At 35.7% G+C, this 21,407-nt stretch overlaps 1 protein-coding gene across 2 annotated transcripts in view; it reads right to left on the bottom strand.

Moving 5' to 3' along the window:
* WDR25 (WD repeat domain 25) overlaps window positions 1–21,407 on the bottom strand; it is a 59,833-nt gene that overhangs the window by 18,527 nt on the left and 19,899 nt on the right. For both annotated transcript variants that reach the window (XM_048947805.1, XM_048947804.1), the window contains exon 3: window positions 6,075–6,222. In XM_048947805.1, the coding sequence (XP_048803762.1) occupies window positions 6,075–6,222 (148 nt within the window). The remainder of the gene's footprint in view (window positions 1–6,074; window positions 6,223–21,407) is intronic.

Below are 21,407 nucleotides of genomic sequence, written 5' to 3'. Positions count from 1 at the left end.
ACGTAGTCACCACCATTAGCTGTACATTTTCACCAGCCATGAACAACAGCCTGCATGCTGCGCTCATAAAAATCTGCATCAGTGGAGGTCTGTCACTGTCATTATGCTGAACAAACCCCCCACCACCACACTGTGCTCACATCCACTATTTGGTCTCCATAAACATTCAGCAATATCAATGGGTACAATTGTTTCCACATGGAGGAACTTAGTGACACATCTTTGTTTGCAACACAATGTAACTGAATATTGGCAGGAAGGTTCAGCCTCTACTACCATACAGCCAACAACCATCTCTGATGTTGTGAGCCAACAGAATAAGCAATAATTTTGCATCAGCCCTCATGTTTAAAGATCCAGTGGAACTTGTCATCTTGAACCCTGAAGAACATTAACTGCTCAACTGAATTTACTGAGATCTAGTTTTACCTCCACAAGACTTCTGTCTGTTAAAATTAAACACACTCAACTTCTGGGGGCCTTATTTTATATACTGCAAAAGATGTTCTTTGAGCAGAAGACTCTGCAATCTGCAACAGAGTACAATGGTTGTAAATCAGCAAGCTTGTATATATCTCTATTGTGTATGTATTTACTGCATGTTAGTTCCTACAGATACTGTATCAAAGGCCTGACCAACTCAAGTACAGAAAATCCTATTTTCTGAAACTTGATTTTGGCTAGGGAAGACACATGTCACAGATCATTTTCCTCAGTGAAGACTTTTATTCCAAAGCAAACAGTTCCCTCAATCTTTAATTTTTGCATTTTTAGTAACAATACCTACTACATCTTTGCATTGTGTTTTGTACAGTACTTTAATTCAATTCTTCATTCATTAAAGGCTCACCAGCAACATACACAGTATGAAAATATCCTTAAAGAGATCCTGAACATATGTTTCTGCTCATTTTATGCTGCAACCTACTGTGAAACTGCTCAACTATGAAATCAGATATTTTAAAGGCTATTTAACATCGTGAATTTTTCACAGAACATCAGAACGGTTATCGAGCACAGGATGCTTCTGTAACTGTGTTGAGTGGTCCTAAGGTTCACACTCCTACCTGCATAATCCAAAACATTCACTTCCATACACTAATCAGTAAAGAAAAGTGGCAAGGACATGAGAGTAATTTTGCAAAGTAGATTAGATTTCCCTACTGTGTTTACAAAAAGACATGAGACAATACTTTAAAAAAAAAAAAAAAAAAAATCTCATTACAGTGACAACCTCTCTCTCATGTACAACAGTGAGAAGAAAATTAGATTGATCAGACATGATTCGTTCTTAACAAATTGATGTTGGCTGTTACTTGTCCCTCTTATCTTGCTGTGCTTACAAATTGTTTAGTTATTTCTCCAAGGAGTAAAGTTACACCAATTACATGTATTTCCTATTTGATTTTCCCTTACGTAGCCATAAATTTTTAGTACTTCAGCTATTAAATCTTTTACCTTTTGCCCTTGGAAACATTTCAAAAATAACCTCTCCCCCTTCTTAAAAGGAATTCACACTTCTGAATATAAAGACTAATGAAGTGCTACCTCCTCACTGGAGGATGACCACTAATGAATGTTCAACATATTATTCAAAACTGCTGGATTTTTGGGTGGACTGTTGTGACCTCTCAAACATGTCCATGCACATTCAAAATGCTAAAATAAAATTATCTATTAAATGTTATTTTTTGTGAGATGTCACATAAAATATTCATGCTAGTACTATCATGCTATTCATGCCTAGTACCATATACACAGTAGTAGAAAAAAAAAAGGTAGGAACAGGAGGAGAAAGTCACAGCACTCCCAACTTGATGTTTATTTATGAACACTAAATTTTCTATCTGAGCAAACGGAATTACATTAGCAATAATCTTGTTATAACTATAGGGCTAACAAACTTGAATAGAAAAGAAAACAGAAAAGTAAATGTGGACCATCCTCGTGAAGGTACAAAATATCCCATTAACAAACTCTCAACATAATTTAAAATAGAATAAATTTAAAAACAGCAAAAAATAAAACAGATGCAAGTGACCAACCCTATCTCACCACATAAATAAAAAATTTCTTTCCAAACCAATGACTACATTTCAGTGCCCTGCCTATGGAAATGTGAAATATTTCAAAATAATTTAAATTCCCCCACTGGAACTCTGAGCATGTTACATTTGAAATCAAGCTCAATACATGAAGAGAAATACAATGGTAGCTTTTGGCAACTTGGGAAAAGTGCCAAAGTTTCTTGGAACATTCCCTCTCTCCTAATATTAAAGAATGAAAAGTATCTATAATACGCAGATAATATTAATCCAGCCACTGTTCTGCCTATGCTATTTGTGTTTGCACTGTTTCATTTGTGACTAATGAAAAATCCACTTATGAATAAAATATTCCAAGAATAAAATAGATATAAATAACTTTTAAAAATATAACTCCCCTTCTAAAATTGGTAGAGAATTTGCACTTCATTTGGATGTAACAGAAGGTAAACGTCAAATGTGTCTGATCTTGAATTGTTTATAAAATAAATTTTTTTAGAATAAAATGTTCAGTGCTCTCTCAGAATATTAATTGCTATTTGGTGAAGAAACAAAACACTATCAGAATAGTCACTAGTAGAACAGGAATATAAATGCACTGCAAAACGTACACAACCAAGGAGTCCTGTTGGTTCACATGCTGCAGTACCAGTCTCGCATTTCTGAAACCTTTCAGGAAGTTTATTTTTATAATGAAAAAACACAAGTGAAATAGAACAATTAAAAATATCAATCATTATTCTTCACAAGCAACTCATTTTTTGGATTTACTAATATTTATGAACATCCGTACTGCAGCTCTGAACTTTCCCCATGTTAATTGTTGCCACAGAACTGCTCCCATGAACAACTGAATTCCTGAAATATTTTATGCATACTTCAGATCAGACCTATACTCTGCAGAATAGAAACTGTTTCCATGAAAACCAAAGGTGTAGAGAGTCATAACAGGTGTTAGGATAATGAATGACCATTTATGATAATAAAAAATAATCTATTAAAAATGCCTTTAGAAGATTCGAAAAACGTCTATTTTCAAATTCACTAAACCAGGGCAAGTTAACACTTTGTACCTCATTACTTGAACTCTCTTTGTTCCCTGTTCTTCCACATAGAACCACTGACCCTGAATCATAGCACAGTACGCTATGGAACAGGTTGCCCAGAGAGGTCGTGGATGCCCCATCCTTGGAGACATTCAAGCTCAGGCTGGAAGGGGCTCGGAGCTGTGGGCATTCATTGCAGGGGAGCCGGGCTAGATGACCTCTAAGGATCCCCTCTAGCTCAAAAAATCCTATGATTCTATGAACCTAGCCAGTTGGACTTTCAGTGGTTATCTAGTCTAATCCTTTACTCAAGATCAGATCGAGTTGTGGTAGGTTATGTAGTTCCGAAGTATGGAGACCTCATGGCCTCTCTAGAATGCCTGTTTTAGTGTTTGATGACCTTGATTTGAGACAAAGTTCGCAGTATGCCTATGTTTGTTCTTCATCTCCCATCCTTTCAAAGAAGAGCCAGTCACTGTTTTCTCTATGATGGTACTTCCCGTTGAAAAACCTTCTAACTGGTTGTCATTAGACCCAGAACAAACAAAATGTTAGGCCATAATTTTCAGTTAATAAGGCTGAGAAAAACAACTCAAAATGCTTCCTTCAAATAAATAAATAAATAAATAAACAAACAAATAAATAAATCCCCACACCTTTAAAAGCCATTGTCTATAGTCTGTGAGGTTTCTTTTGACGAAAAAGATGTAGCAGTTTTTACAACACGTATGTAATATAGGAAAAAAAAAAATGTACTGAAAACTAAAAGAAAGATTAAAATTCAAAGTTGACTAAAATGTTGGGACAGAACAACATGCACAAGAAATGAGCACAGAGCCTTAAAGACATCATTATTTATAAAATCCCATCAGTACGCATTTACTGCATTTAAGCCCATTGCTAGTTAGTTCAGTCTAGCTATGGAAAGTAATTAACAATGATGTCCAAAAAAGCATATAAAAGTCCTCTGTGAAGAAACAGTTCTACCATGTATCTGAAGTTAATCAAAGAAGAAATCATTTCAGTACAGATGAACAGCAAGGAGGAATGAATGATTCAGTGAATTAATGTAAATCAAAATCTTATAGCAGCCTTAGAGTTTTTCAAATGGAAATGAGTCTTTTTATATCAAATTGATTTGAATTCCAAAGGCAAACTGCTTGCCCAGTTTCTTTGGAAAGAATTAACTGAAATTATGAAAAAGAGTAACTTTACAACAGAGAAGTAAATGGCCTGGATGTGTATGAAATCTGAATAAAATTCCTATCCCTTACTCTCAGTTTCCAAGTCAGGTGAATATCAATGAAAGCCAGTTCGAAATAACAACAGTAGAAATGCATTTGACAAAAGAAACCCTGTATTCATAAAATAAGGCAATAATGAACACCCTCTATTTTAAATGATTCTGATAACTCACTATGCCTTTGAACACAGAATTTACTCATGCAGCAAGGAATAGCTCAGAGGTCAGTAAGGAAAGAGCCAGCTATAAGCTCAGCTGTTTTGAAACTCATGCTAAAAATTATGCTAACTATTGCTATTGTTTCCATCACCTAAAAACACTAGAAATACCTTCTTTCTAATAAAATAAACAACTACTATTCCATTCCTGGACAGTTACATGAGCAATTTTCAAAATTAAAATAGATCATTACAATTATGAACCTTTGGAATTTTTTCAATAACTTTAGGAAACAAGACTTTGCCCTGGCTGTCCTTTCAAATGGCTCAGGCACATAAAATGTGTTCTGTCACTATAAATCCCCTCAGTGACAGAAGCCATTCTGTTCTAGATTTATAAGCACCCCTGTCAAATTTAAATCCACATAGATTAGTAAATTTCAGTTATATATGAGTCTAGAAACAAGAAGACTGCTACAATTAAGGCTGAAAATAAGATAAAATGTCTTGTAGTATAAATGGCTTGGTATATTACTTCATGTAACACTACTACATCAGATACATAACATTCTTCTTACTGTTAAAACCATGAATATTCTGAAAACACCAATACTGTATAACTGTGTCACATGTTTTACAGTATCTCCCTTCCAGCCATCACTGAATTTAAAAACTTCTTTGTGTGAGAAATAGTGAAAAAAATAAATTCCTATAGCATGGAAGAGAACCTTGCCTTGATGTGAACAATATTCACAAATTTCCTTAACCATTTTCTCAGTATTCCCAGTTTATTCAATTCTCTGGATACTTCCATACAAATTCCTTCTTAATTTTATATAAGATAAAACCCTCTTAAACAAAAGCTTCTTGTCATTTTTGTCTGGATGTCTTTTGCAGTGTTATACAAAAAACACTGCATGTTTGCAGAGGTAAATATTTAAAAACAAGAAGGAAAAATAAAAAATTGCATCTCTTCAATAAACCATTTGAGGCCTAATCCCACATTTATACACACACAGATGTGCTGTTACGAATGGTCCCAAAGAACACCACTGTATGAATGCTGATAACATAGATAAAGAAGTAATGCTCACAGAATCCATTTGGCTTGTGAAGGAAACGCGAGGAGGCAGAGCATTAGTTGAATATTAATTGTTGAGTTCACAACGTTTAAATTCCCAATCAAATTCACAATGCAGATTTAATCTCAAATTTCACATTGGAATTTGTGCTTCTGTGCTCTGTAGTTACATACAGAAGTCAATGTCAAGGGGCTCTGCAAACACTTTAATGAATAACTGCAAAAGCATAAAAACCACTCAGGTGTCATTCTGCCTACATTCTGTGCAGTATCTGACAACAGAAATTGTGTGTGGTCACGAGGTTAGAGACATTCTGGTCTTTTTAAGAATCTTAAACTACCCTTAATTGTGCGAAACTTTTTAATGAAGGACATTCTCAAGAATTCTAACCGAGATCTATAGATTTTATGCATGTTTTCAAACAAAGCTCACAAGATCCAAATCTATCTGCACTCAAAGGTGACAAATACTGCTAAAATGTACCAGTATGCGGCCTTTACCTGTCTCCACATCTGTTAGGTGCAGCATGGAATCAAAGCCGCCACTGAGGATCCTTCTTCCACACGATGACCACTGGGCAGCTCGGACAGCGCAGGAATGACAGGAAAACGTCCTCAAACAACCACCTGTGTCCACAGCATCCCATACCTTAAAAAAAGATATGGGCAACTTGGATTGTTAAAAAAGAATAATTTAAGCGTACCGATAACTAGCTAGAGCAAATCACTTTCTGACTAAGAAAGCTTTGCATTCCAAATGCATATCTGTTAAGCTGTAAATATGTTTGAAATAATTGCATGGTTGATTAGAATTAAGGCATTTTATTAACAAGGCATGAATATGTAATGCATTTCCATGACTTACTTTATTTCTTGAAACATCTCTATTGCTCTCAGTGGCATTTTGTGTTATAATTTCCCATCTATATTTCTGCTCTTCTGTTCACAGATGCATCTAAATACAGTTTCTCATGGTTTTTTTTTGAAGTTTTTTGCTTTTATCAGAACTTCCTAGCAGATTACAGCTTCCACATCTGCCTATAAATGGGCTATAATCATATTTCTCAGGCTTGCAGCTTGGAGTTTTAAGTAGAATTTGTCCTTAACTTTGCTGAGGAGTCATATAAGAATATCATCTTAGAAATATAAAGAAAGGATCGGCCTAAGCCCTCATTTTTCAGTTTATTTCGGACCAAATTAGATCAATGCTCAGCACTTCTGAAAATCTCATTCTAGTAGTTATCTGCTTATTTTTATGTAACAACTAACATTTGCAGAATACAAATAGCTCAATTCATACTTTAAGAAGCATTTTAAAACATAAATCGTTTCCAACTAAGACATTTTAGAATACAGAACTTCTAGATGTAATTATAACTTCAATTACAGCTGTTATTTGGATTGTCTAATGAAATATATACCAACTTCTATAACACTAGTAAATCCTCAATTTTATTTCTTTTAATATTAATAGTACAAATAAGTCAGTGCTTTGGTAGTGCTTCATGACAGGTTTATTACAGTATCAGTCAGAAAGTAAAACCCAAAGCAATTTATTGCTTTGAAGTCACCATTTTACTTCACTGTACTTCTCTTGGTAATTAGTCATTTCCACCCTTCAAAAACTAGCATATTTTAAACAACATTGCTTATGAGCTTGGAGGGTTACTCTGAATTTTGTCTAATCTAATTAACTAAATTTTAAGATTGCTTATACAATACTGGGTACACACTAGGCAATTTGCAGAATATAAAAAAAATGACCTTTTTAATAAGTGAGACCAATTTCTACTTTTAGATATGTCTACATGAGTCAGTACTGAATTACAATTGACTGCATGTCTGTGCCTTTTAAAATATGTTAAAACAATAACAATCCAGTAAATGCAAGAAAAAAATAGGTATGTACCTTGTAGCATCAGCACAATTCACAAAAAAACACATGCAAGAAAGGAGAAATGAAAACTTCTGGTCATGCATTTCTATTCTGAATTCTATTTTTCCTCACACTGGACAAAAAGGACACAATATCATTATTAGACAGCCTATACTCAGAAGGCAATATTACATTATACAGAATTTTTTCATCTAAGGATCTTCTAGCACAGACTATAGTTCTGCAACACAAAGTAATCAATTACTATTAATTACTTGAATAGCCCGTTAAGACTGTAACTGCGATGGCCATATCCAAAAAAAGAAAAGAAATCAGGAAAATGTAATAAGCTGCTTTTGAAAGCAAGTTTAATGAGTTTTAATGATCATTTCAAGCTTCATAGTATTAGAAAGGGTTAATTGTGTCTTTGAGTACTTTTAATATGAAGAAGCTAATGAATGAATCCAGATGAAAGGAAAACAGGTGGCACATGTCTCAGATATTTTTCTGTCATGTCTCCCTGATTAAGTATGAAAACTTAATTTTCACAAGAAGGATGAAGTAAAGCAAGTTTTTAGCACTAGCCTGATTAGGGAAAAAAAACAACTATATAAATGGGAAAAGTGCAGCCTTAAAACTGCACATTTCTCTCCATTTTTTGAAATGGAACTGATTGACTCGTATGGATGAGACTACCAACCACATACCAGGGGAAAGTCACTCAATAACATATTTCCCCCTGCAATTATATTCTTTATCAGGTCCTTTTGCTCAAGCAAGAACGGTGTTGCAATGCCTTCTGGTATCACAGCAACATGGACAAGGCAGACTTGACTGAGGACATTCACTTAGTTTACCTACCAATTAACATAGAATTGTGGACTCATAGAATCACAAGGACCTACAAGACCATCCAGTCCAACTGTCCTCCTGCCACCATTGCTACCACAAGCTATTAAATCATATCTTGTAGCAACTCATCCAGATGCCTCTTGAACAGTGCCAGGGACAGCAACTCCACCACCTCCCTGCAGGCCATTCCAGTGTCTGACCACTTTCTGAGAGAAAATGTATTTCCTTACATCTAATATAAACCTCCTCTGGCACAACTTTCCATTGTGGCTATTTGTTGCCTGGGAAAAGAGGTCAAACCCCTCCTCATCACAACTTCCCTTCAGGAAATTCTTTACCAGGACCATACGCATTGCAGGGGGTTGGAGCTGGAGGGGCTTTTAGATGTCTTCCAATCCAAGCCATCCTATGATGATTCTATGATTCCCTTTCACATGTCCCCCCACTTGTCCTCATATTTCCTCAAGTATGTCCTTGCATTTTCTGCACGTAGTGGCTGCCCCCATCCCTAGCAACAGCAGATGGGGTCTTCCTGAAGGAACTTTTCAAATCTTTTGTCTGGTGGCTGTACTTCAGTCTAACATTAATACAGTAGTGTGTGTCCCATTTCATCCGCAGAATAATTTCAAGATTTTAAGTTTCTGTGTTCATTTTCCCAGGACAAGGGAAGCTCTACTTGCTATTTGCAAGACAGGTATTTGATATTTACAGTTAGCTCCTCAGCAATCACTTAAGGGACACAGTCATGCCCACAAAATGTCACATAAAGGTGAGCCATTGAAAATCAAGATACAAAAGTGCGTGCAGCACTGAAAACAAGGCAATTAAAGAACAAGCTTTGCACATTCTATACGCATAAGAAATTACCAAAAAGTGGGAACTATGAATGCTTAACTGTAATAGAATGTCTCTAACCCAAGTGATGAAAACTCTCTGTGCTTGAAAGCAATAGAGATGTTTAACAGAGCTATGAGCACAAATGGAAAACCTACTGCATGTCATTACCAAATTCCATTAAAGGATCATCACAAAGACGACACCATACTTGCATTCTTAAGTATTTCTTCATTTGTGTGGTATGGTTTTTCCACTGCTTTATCAAAAGAAATTTAAAAAAAAAAGGGGGGGGGGGGGGGGGAAGGTTTTGCTAACAAGAGAATTCCATATACTCCATCAAATGCTTCAGATGATTGCCAGCTCCATAGCTGGTGCTTATTCTCTATGGGCATCCACACACATTAAAAAAGGAAGGAGACTGCTGCAAAGGGATGAATCTTGTTTATGCAAGATCACTTCTCTCTGACAAACATTCAAATGTCAGATTAACAGATTCTCCAGGATGAAAAGTATTTTAGGGCTTTTCTTTCAACCGCCTAAGCGATTGTTAAGTAGTTGAGGAATAATTTATGTGTAAGTCTTTCTAGAATTGCTTTCTTTGCTTTATTTATACGCTGGCTCAAGCCAGTATAGAACAATATGGCTAAAATGAAAGTCTAAAAGATTGCATTGATGTATCCTGCAGAGCTGCAAAACACTCAACATGATGCCTGAACATGGAATCACATTCTCTAAATTACCATGGTAAATAATAAACAAACATTTAATATCAGTTAATCATTTAACATTATTATTTAAGTGTAGAGCATGACAATTGTGCTGGTTACAATATACCCACCAGAATTCAGCAACAATTTTTTTTTTCAAGTCTTGATGAAAGATACATGACAAGAATTCCCTAGAAATAAAGGACTATTAAAACTCAGCATCTAAGAATGGTGTATAAAAGTCACTACTGTTATAACTACAGCTTTAATCTCAAAGAAAGTGGTTTTAAGAAATTAATCACCTTAAAATTACTTAGATTTATTTTATATACCAAATATTGCTGACCTCTAGGCATACTAGTAATATAAAACTTTAACATAAAGCTCTATAAAACAAACTTACAGATTTACATGAAATAAAGGATTACATATTCAATACATAATAAAATACTTAGGCAGGGGGACAGTTCACTAAAAATAAATACAGGCTGAGATATACATATTTTTCCATAGGTATTTAAACATGTATGCCAACTATTATAGGACTAAATGCCATCACATATCTGTGTGGAAGGACAAATCTATATTCAATTATCTTTACCGAGAGATCAATTGTTTTAAGTGTTGCTGCTTCCTTCCAAAACTCAGTTCTTATTGACACTCAGTACTATTTCTACCTGAAATAAATTCTCATCAAGTCTGAAGTTGCTCTTTTATGTTGTAATGTTAGGTGTGATTTTAATTGCTGAAGTAAAAAGTTGAAAGCACAAATTTCAGCCCGCTACTCTGAAAACTTTCTGTCACATTTTCAAGCAACATTTTACATTATAAACCAGTAACTATCCATCCTTTCCCTTCACAAAGAACCCCCAAAACATTAAAATATGTGATTGCCATGAGTAAAAAGCATACATCATTGTATTAACTTCTTTAAATCTACAATTACAAATGAACTCTCCAAAATTTGAAAGAGAAACAGCCAAGATACAAAGATTTGAAATTAGCTAATTATTTTCAAAGATTTTCTTCAGTACATTTCTGGAATTAATGTATCATGAACACCTCAAACGCATTTTTTCCAATTTTGTTAAAATTGGCTTTAATGTGTCAAGCTCATTCATTTTTCAGTATTAGTTCTCGCTCTTTTGCGATTCACTATTTATAACATTGCCCTTCCATTTCTTTCTCCATTGACTGCTTTCATTACATTTCCTCTTCTATTATAGAAAGTATGGTGATTATATGGTTATCTGATAGGATTAATATACAATGCCAAAATGGCAGGTATGAACAGCCAAGGGACAAATTATACCAGTGATATCATTTGAAAAAAAAAATATATATATATATGATGGATTTTCTAATTCAATTACTTTTTCACATTCCGCATCATATTTGGAAACAAAAGCATCAAAAGTTGCTTGCTTCCCTGCATCATTTGGAAACACTGCGAAAATTCTGCAACTATCCTTTTTGTCCTTCTCACCTTCAAAAGTCCATAAATTGTATAAACTAAACAATATAAGAGATTTATGACAGATTATATGTTTCTGGGTTCTACTATTTCCTGTCTGAAAGCTTTCAGGAAAACAGCCCCTAAAAATCAAGTACTTTGGGTTGAAGTTAAAAAAAAATTCTCGAGGCAAATCACAAAAGACAGGATGAGAGGGTAAACATTTGATACTCAACTAAATAGCAGGCACAGAAGAATGCTGAGGGGTGTGCTATACTATCAGCTAGGACACAGAATAAAGGCTTTTGTCATTGACTGGACAAACTAGGCTTCAATTTCTAAGTCACAGCATCATAAGTAGAGTAACAAAAGTTGTGAGAACTAATCTAACACGTGACTGATGAATTAGGAATTGAATGTGTATCTTTCATTGGCATTCTGTGATTATCTATTCTGTGCTGGCCTCCAAGCAAATTGGATTACAGAAAGTAAAATATAGCCACCTTAATTTGAGAAAGAAAGAGATGCATCTACTCAGGCAGTCAACTGCACAATGAAATCAAGAACAATGATTTAACTGCGATAAATTAGAGTTTAGAAGCATCAGGCAAGAAGTTGTACACATTTAAAATTTGCATAAATAAAAGAATTTCAGCAGAGACAAGAATAATAAACAATAAATTAATTTCAGGACCATGCACAACAAAATTTTAAAAATTCTGAATGCATCAATTCAAGCTAGTTTCAGCAAAACATCCATATTGAAATAATAGAACTTCTTTCCCCTTAAATTAAACATGCCATGTCATTCTATCTTAATTATGAACTTCCTCTATCAATGGCTTCTACTTCACGAATGATAAAAAAAATCCCAGATACATAACCAAAATGATACTGTTTAAGAAACAGTCCTGTGCAACTGTGAACCAAGGGTCTGGAATAACCAAGAGCCCATATCAGGCTTTATATGTATTAAGCGTTATACGTTATTAAGTGTTATGTATTAATCAATTTTCAGTTAAGTAGGATGCAAATAGATGTTCAGATTGTTACACAGAACATGATTTAATGGCATACCACCTTCATGTGAAAGGTAAATGTCCCTTAAAAGAGGTTTTCAGCAGAATCTGTAAAGCTAAAGAAAAGCTAGCACATTTTCGAATGTTATGAACACTTACTGTTAGAATGTTTAAAAGTGTGCCAGGGAACATATTTTAAATGACATCCATTTTCCTAATCTAGACATGGTGTAAAAGATACATATCAACGCTGTCACTTCAGCAAGCACTTAGTAAATTCCACTAGCTTCCTTTTTGGAGCTGATCTATTTCAAAACACTATTATTTTATCAATCCAAAGCAGTAGGACAAGTGACTCAAAGAAATGCCAACTTGATTATTTTTTTAATATCCGATTAAGAGTTTGTATTTGGAAGGTTTATTACTGAAATACTCTCACTATGGTAGAAAGAAGGAGAACGGAAAGTAGCAAAAAATAACAAATTAAATTAGCCAAGACAACTAGCATAAGGTCTCACTTCATTTTTCAACAAAAAGATAACATTAAATTGTTTCAAGTACATTTGTTAAACCAATGAGGTGGAAAGTGTCTCCTTATAAGAGAACAGTACGTTAGATATTAATATAATAGGTATTTTTCTGTTGAGGATTTCATTCTGACAGAAGCATACAGCAATTACCATACCTCATACCAGTAGCATACTGCTAACTTGGTTAGCAGTACTAATAGAAACCAGACAGCAGTATGAAAACTGATTTTGCCAATCACATAAAGCCATTATTTATTGTTCAAAACAATTACCAGGAATTCAACAATAATTTCAACAGTGATACATTCAAAGAGTTACAGAAAGTACCCAGCCGGCCCACCAACTGACAGCATCTGGCCACCCTAACCTTCAGGGCACGATGGATGTGATTACAACTCCCAAGCAGCCCAGCAAAGAGATAGGGAAAACACAAGTGCCATGAATATTGTGGTCTAGAGGCTTATTTCCTAACAGACCAGAAAGGCCACAGACCTCAAAGTAGAAGAAAGTGTCCAATGCAAAGTTCAGTTTTACTGGATTTGGTGTACGTGTTGCAACTGTCTTTCATTTGGGTAAAATTCAAGAAATCTGAGAAACTATCCAAAATTTACTAATCACTGACTAGACTTAAGGTATTCTTCACTTTTCCCACAGATCTCAATTACCTGGATGAACATTGTCACTGTTTGTATAAGCATAAATATTGGTACTTGAAGAGAGAAGAAGGATCTGTTATGATAAGACGAAAGGCAATGGTTTCAAACTAAAATAGGAGATTTAGATAGGTTTTTGGGGTTGTTCGTTTGTTTTTTGTTTTTTGGGTTTTTTTTGTTTTTACAGTAAGGGTAGTGAGCCACTGGCACAGGTTACCCAGACAGGTGGTGGACACCCTGTTCCTGGAGACGCTCAAGGTCAAGCTGGATGGAACTTTGAGCAATCAAACCAAGCTGAGGTGTCCCTGTTAATTGCAGGGGAGTTAGATTAGATGACATTTAAAGGCCTCTTCAAACTTAAATGGTTCAATGATTCTATGACTCTAAGACCCAGAAACCTTTAAATGCCTACAGAAGAGCTATACGCACAAGGTCTTTTCCAACCTGAACAATTCTGAGTCTCTGAAGCTTTTGGGTCAAGGCATCAACGTTTTCAGTTGGCAAGGGAACAGAGGAGTTAAGTAGAATTCTATAAAAAAATAAGTTAAAAAACCACAGCTAAAATCCAAAACTGCTATGAATCTCATCATATACATCATGGAAATGTCCTTGGCAAAGTCTTTATAACAGCTATTACGCTCAACCTGAGCTGAGAATATACTTAATGATTCTGTACTGCCACAAATAACCTTCAGCACAAGGAAAATCTGACCAACAAATCAAATTAAAATACATAAACTGGCTGAGATTTTGTCACTAGAAATAATTAATACAGCTTCCATGGGAGTCTTTGCAAGTCATAAGTGGCAAACGGAGCTCTTAAGAGAGATGTAAAGAGAGAGATATAAAAGAAAAAAAAAAAAAAAAAAAAAAGGATTAATGGTAAAAGACTAAATGGTAAAAAAAAAAAAAAAAAAAAAAAAAAAAAAAAAAAAAACTATGGTACACAGATATTTACTTTAACTAGCAAGTTAAATTTTATATTTTCACTGTACCAAAAACTAAAATATAATGCTATTCACTGTATTTTTGTCAGAATGAACTAATTTAACCAGAAAATCATGCTTTGTTCAACCCTCTTGGTTTATAAATGGAAAAGTAAAGAGAGAAGTAAGAGAGCATTGCCATGAGTAAATTCCTATTTCTTGGACAAAATTTGTTCCCGGAACTAGAGAAAGATAAGATGGGAAGCCAGGATAAGATATTACTTCTGTTTGGAGGTCTGCAGTATTCTTTTTTAATCGTTAATCATATGAAGATTCTAAACAAACAAGCTCAGTTCACCAACTTCTCACAGCCTTTTCATAGGCAGTCCTCCACCTGAGGATTTTTTGATAACACACACATTTCTTGACTGGGTGAACTGCTGCGGAACACAAAGAACACACATACAAATGCTGGGACATGAAAGATGAGAACAGAAACAACGTATTTAAACTCTTGTTTAATGTAAAGGATGTGGTGCAACACTACTTAAACTGAACTTTCCAAATAGAATTAGAATCATAGAATACCCCGAACTGGAAGGGACCCGCAAAGAAACTCGAATCCAACTCTTGGCTACAAACAGAACTACCTGAAAATCAAATCATGTGCCTGAGAGAGTTGCCCAAATGCTTCTTGACCCCTTGCAGGCTTGGTGCTATGACCACAGCTCTAGGGAACCCATTCCAACTTTTTTCATTACTATTATTTTTTAGTATTATTTTATTGTTTGCTCAAAAGTCACAGGCACAGTAAATATGGGAGCCCAAATAAAACTGTCAAGGTATGAACAAGCTCAGGATGACAACTTGGCCTTCCAGGTCATTTATTTGGCAACAAAGTGAAAATCATCAGAATTACTCAATATCAGCTATATGTGAGTGCTTTCATGACATAGCAACTCATAGCAAAACTTTATTTCGATTACATCATAACTGTAGAAGTGACTGCTAAATCTGTCATGACTTCAAACTGTTTCCATTCAACACCTAGGGCTTCACAAAAATAAAGCTGAATAGGCACTTTCCTTCAGACTGCTTTCACACAACAAAACAAGCACTGGGTATGAAATAAATCACAACACTTATTTTCAGAGTCACACATACACAAGAAATAAAAAAAATGCACCATTAGAAATCTTCTTCTTCCTAACTGGAAGCCAAATCAACTTAACGCACATGTAAATGTTATTAAGTAATATAGATAAGTTTTCATGAAAACAAGTTACAACCTACTATTTCTCAGACTACTTTATTATTGCTCGGAGACAAAACATGTAAGTATGGAAGATAAGCTATATACAACAACATCATCATCATCTAACACTTCCTTCATTTGACAGAAAGACAACTTAGAGCATTTGTTATATTTAAGAAACCAACGAAAAAAAATTAAGACAACATAACTTGTATTGGTACAGTCTGTTGTGGAATGCAATTATGAGAAGGTAAAACTACTTTGATACAAGCCCTCAGAGATACTATTAAGATGCCATTAAAACACCATTATAATGTTAAACAGCAAAACAACTTCATTACGAGTCATACCATCATTTTAAACAGCGGAACACAAAAAAAGGCCAACTAAAATCAGACAGACTAACTACCAGTTCTCACCATAATAAGTATTCTAAGTCAAAATAACTACGTCATCCTCACTTTGGGTCTTCTATTTTGCAATTTTTAAGTTTGTTAATCTTCACTAGCTTATGTAAGAATTAAGGTCTGATATCCAAGGTGGCATTCACAAGAGTTGAGGGAGCTGAGAGAAGAGGGTTGTTAAACTAAATGGCAAGCCTCTGAGTAGAACCAAATATCTGGATTTCAATCTCTCAATATTATTCTATCTACTGTAAGTTACCCTTCTAACTGAAGAGGTCTTAACAACACAAATCATTTATCATTAAGCAATTAGTAGGTTTATACGTACATTGCTAAATGTAACATTAAGAAAACCTGGTAAATTTACGTCCCCATGATGAGCATTTGGATGGAAAAAATACTGCAGGATGACTACTATATTCATTAGATATATACTGATTTATTCACCTTCAGGCACTGGAAATGCCTCTCTGCTTAGATTCTTTGATTCTTTTCTTCACATCAGAAAGATTGTTTCCCTCAAAAATCTGAAGGTAAGTTCAGGTTATTTCAGCTGCACTTCCACAGCTAATCACGTTGCTGCTCTGATGTAGCTTTGCCACAGTGAAACAGATGCTGAATGGCTACAGAGATGGGAGAAATGCCAGTCAGAGCACTGGTCTGGTGCGACACTGCAGGGATACATGATATCCACAGAGCAGAAGCATCAGAATGGCAACCAGCCAGTTCCTCACTAAATACAACTTTAAAAGTGGATACTATTAGAAAACACAGAAAAATCAACCACATCTCTTTTCTTTGAATATTTATGAAAAAATTTAAAAGCGAAGCCTAAGTGGTTTTCAGTCTGTTTCCATAACTGAAAGACTCCCCTGGGAAGAACACAATATGCAGCTACCTTAAGCCAACTGTCAAGTCACTTGCTATTCTTAATTACTTTTTATGGATTCTTTAGGGGCAATCTGTGTTCCCAAGGGTACCATAATCATAGGCGTAAGCCTACTACCTGTTGAATGGTACTTCTACAGCATCAGCACATTAATGAACTACAATTGCTGCTGTGCAACGTTTGACCTATCATTTGCTATAGAAGTACTTAAGCTTTGAACCTCTTAAACAAAATACATTAAAAAATGACCAATTTTAAAAAACAGTTAATTTTTCAACACGGATAACAACAGGCTGAAGGCAGGAGCAGAGTGTGACTTGGAACCAGTGCATCTTGTTTCAGAAAATTGATTCCCGATCTTATGGAAGTAAAAAGAGCAGTATGAACAACTAGCTTAATTTTTGGTAATATGGACCAGAGTTTAATTAATTTGTTGGTTAGAATTTATAAATCCCTTCCAAACAATCATTGTGTAGTTTTAACATTTTTATTAGTAACATTCTGTTACAAGACTAAAGCTGAGAGGAAGTGGACATGTTCATTTTCATTACTCTTCTGTATATTTCCTACATTGCTGAGATCTTCACAACTCTAGCTTTCTTCCTTGAAGCCAATTACTTCTGCACAAGCATGTATTTGTGCTTTATATCACACGCATTTTAAAAGACTACAACAGTTTGCAGCACAAATTCTTGATGGAAGGAGACAAAAGTCTGAATAGATGGATGCTTCTTTTGAAGTATTTTGGCTGACAGCTAGACTTTAGGATTGCACAAGTTTTCCCATTTCCTCTCTGCTCTTCAAAAGGAGAAACACCTCTGTTGAAATTGTATTGCAGCAGAAACATTCTTTTCCCAGCCTCCCTTTCAAGACCCATAAAAATGCCTTATCCCTAGATGGGATGAGATCCCTCTGAGCACAGCGTCATAGCTGTGAGCCCTGTAGCAGATCAGCCAGTTGCTGGCTGCACAGCCATGCAGCAAACACCCAGGCACTGAAATGCCAACTCCTCAGGCCCTATACATCAACTCTGTTCTACACAGCTCCACTGCCAGTTTCAGTCCAAACTATGCAGTACCGAGTGAAGTCAAATGAGCTGATCACATAACACAGCACTTCTCTCCCTGAAAGGCAGCAAAGCCACAACCTTTGAGAGCTACACAAATAAGGAGGCACTGAGAACTGCAAAAAGTCAAACATATATCAAGGTGTAAAATCCACGTTGATGTGGACTTTAAGATATTTGATTTCAGCTATATACTTTAATAGACATATTAATAGTTAAGTCAAGAAAGCACTAAACAGGACAATTGGTCTCAATAGCTTACTTAAAACAACACAGAATATTTTTTAAATGACCGAAGAATACACTTGCAACTGATTTATCTAAGTGACAAAGGCCTCTGGATACAGGGTTCGGTGTCTTCACTCCCCTAGAGCAATGTTATTGCCACCTAACACCTTCACTTTGCAGTGGTGCATCACGTGGAAGCACGTACTTCCTAAGTAAATCAAAGAGCCTGACAATGCACAGCACTAAGCTGCTTCCCAGACTCCTTGCTGATGCTCTCCTTATAGAGATCAAAACAAGATTCAAACGTCTTTACAGCAGGAATTCCTACTTAGGTAATTCATTGCTGAATGGCTGAAGAGAGATTTTGTTCAGAAGAAAATCTGTTTTAAAAAAAAAAAAAATCCTAAAGCTGAAAAGCGTTACAGGATGAACAACACTGAGATCCAAGGGATTATGTTACAGATGTTTGCATTTACTGGTCACTAACAAGAATTATCTCTAGAGTAGCAAGGCATGGGTGACCTAAAGACCTTGGGATTTCTCAGAATTTACATTTGGCTCCTGGGATATCGAGTGTCTGCTCTAAGATCTACTGACTCGAAGCTGTTTGCACTACAGATGGGAATGGTTGTCTTCCAGAACTTACGTGTTCTTTAATGTATGCAACAGTGCACATGAGATATTTTGTCAATTCATTCCCATCATTTAGATGTAGCAGAGAGATTGCAGAGTGGGACTCTCATCTTTTCCCTCCAGACACACACCACTACACTCAATTTTCCTCACCCAATGCAGGCATCACCACAACTACAGCCTGGCCCACCAGCACACATTGCAGGCCCTGGTGAGTGCCAGGAGCCCTTATGTGCCTGAAGGGAGTCTCATCACCCCTTCCAGCCTCCTTCATGCCACAGATTTGACTGTCACATTTTTCTCAAGCATTCTGAGTTCACTGCACTTTTTCCCGTTTTTTCACTCATGTGTATCTGCGCTGAAGAGAAGCACAATTTTAACTTGTTCCTTCTGTTGGCAAAGCCCAGACCAGTTTTATGCTCTCTCAGGTTAACTTAGACTTGATTAATCCACACTTTAGCACAAAAATACATCATCAGCTGCATCACTGTACTTTTTAAAACTGTTCTCCTTTCAAGTGAAGTGATTACAGGAGCTCCTTTCCTCCAATCTATTTGCACGACATCCACACAAATCAGTAGGTTTTATTGTTTTGGGGTGGTTTTTTGGTTTTTTTGTGTTGTTTGCTTGGTTGCCTTTTTTTTTTTTTTTTTTTTTTTTAGGAAATTCAAGTATCTACACATTAGCATCTTTACACAAAACAGAACTGATTAGCTTTTGTTATTTTTCCTTCACATATCCACGCAATCCATTAGGCAGAAAAGGGCCCAGTACTCATATTTGCCATCTTCTGTGATGAGGCATGTGATTAATATTCCTCCTTGCGATGCGTTTTTATTACTATATAATCATTTAGACCGCCCTATAATGCTTCTGTACATGATTTAATCTCTCTCCTCCAAAAACCTGACGAGTAACATGTTAAATCATTAACTCAACAGAAAACTACTGACAACAATCTCATGAAGGCCTTTATCCCAAAGGGCATCAGTAGATCAGTAGCAGGTCTAATGTACATCTAGTCAGCAGAGCTGGCTTTGCACGTTCACATACATTACTAAAGCAACACAGTGCGGCTACATCCACAACCACCTGATCGCAGATTCCAGAGTTCTCCATCCTTGGCACTGCAATAGCAAACACTTAAGAAACACAACTTTACATCAAAGACAATTTGTTTTTTGCTGCATATGAAGAGCTTGAAGAATGATACTTCACTATGAGATGTACTTCATAATATTTACTTTATGAGTACAGTAGGATTACTGAATGAATATGAAAAAAATAATAGCGAATGCAAATATTTTAGGTTTGGCTTGAAAATTCTAGCAGTATTACATGCTTCTGCTTATTCACAAAATTTATGGAGATTAGTGATCAGTTCTCAACACATTCTTGATCAGTACTTAATTCCTATTAGGTACATAAAGACATCAAGGCTCTGGAGCATGTCTAAAGAAGGGCAACAAAACTGTGAAGGGTCTGGAGCACAAGCCTTATGGTGAGTGACTGAAAGAACTGGGATTGCTCAGCAGGGAGAAGAGGAGGCTCAGAGGAAACCTCATCACTCTCTACAACTACCTGAAAGGAGGCTGTGGCCATGTGGGAGTCAGCCTTTGCTCCCAAGCAACAGCAATAAAATGAGAGGGAATGACCTCAAGTGGCACCCAGGGAGGTTCAGGTTGGATATTAGAAAAAAAAACATTACTTCTCAGAAAGATTTATTCCAGAAGGGGGAAAACTTTAAAAGGGAATCTCTTTACTTTTCAATTAAATTTCTAAAAAAAGGCAGAAAAGAAAGATGCAAGAGAGAAGCCAAGGACTGGAACATAGGAAGGATTTTCTAGGATCTAAGAGGGTTTTTTTGGCTGTAGAGTAAGCTGCCTTGGATTGTGTAATATTCTTTGCCAAGAAAAGCCATTCTTACAGAGAATGACACACTGAGCACTATGACTGAAAAAACCTTCTGGTATTATCATAAACCACATTTCTTTAGTTGGAGATGTCAACATACCTTTGTAACACTTTATGATGGATTACTACACTGTCAGTCTATTTTACTATTGCTAGTACTATTGCACTCTGCTAGGAAGTGACTACTTGCTTAAAAAAAGAAAGAAAGAAATCAAACACTATAGTTTATGCATTAAACACACCGTCCAGATGTAGCAGAGGAAAGGGAATGGGATAACCAGCTCTCCACGCTGCATTATTAGATGTAAGAAGAACAGAGGGGCTAAGCAACAGTAATACTAAGAATGAAAACTTTCTTATACTGCTAAATTTTCAGAAGCACATTTTTCACAGTGGGTAAGACATTCCAGAAACATAAGTACTACCTTGAGTAATTATTGTTAATTAACTAGCAATGAGGCCCTATTTCCAAATGTGACATTTAAAGCACATAATGTGATTGTGAATATTCACAAAGATAATTAAGTTCATCTGCTTCAAGTCTTTGATTTCAGCACGTCTGAAAACACCTCTTAAACTATCATTAGACCTG

This window comes from Lagopus muta, chromosome 6, assembly GCF_023343835.1.
Source record: "Lagopus muta isolate bLagMut1 chromosome 6, bLagMut1 primary, whole genome shotgun sequence".
NCBI lineage: Eukaryota > Metazoa > Chordata > Aves > Galliformes > Phasianidae > Lagopus > Lagopus muta.
Note: the sequence above shows the minus strand (reverse complement) of the source record. Positions and strands in the feature narration are given on the sequence as shown.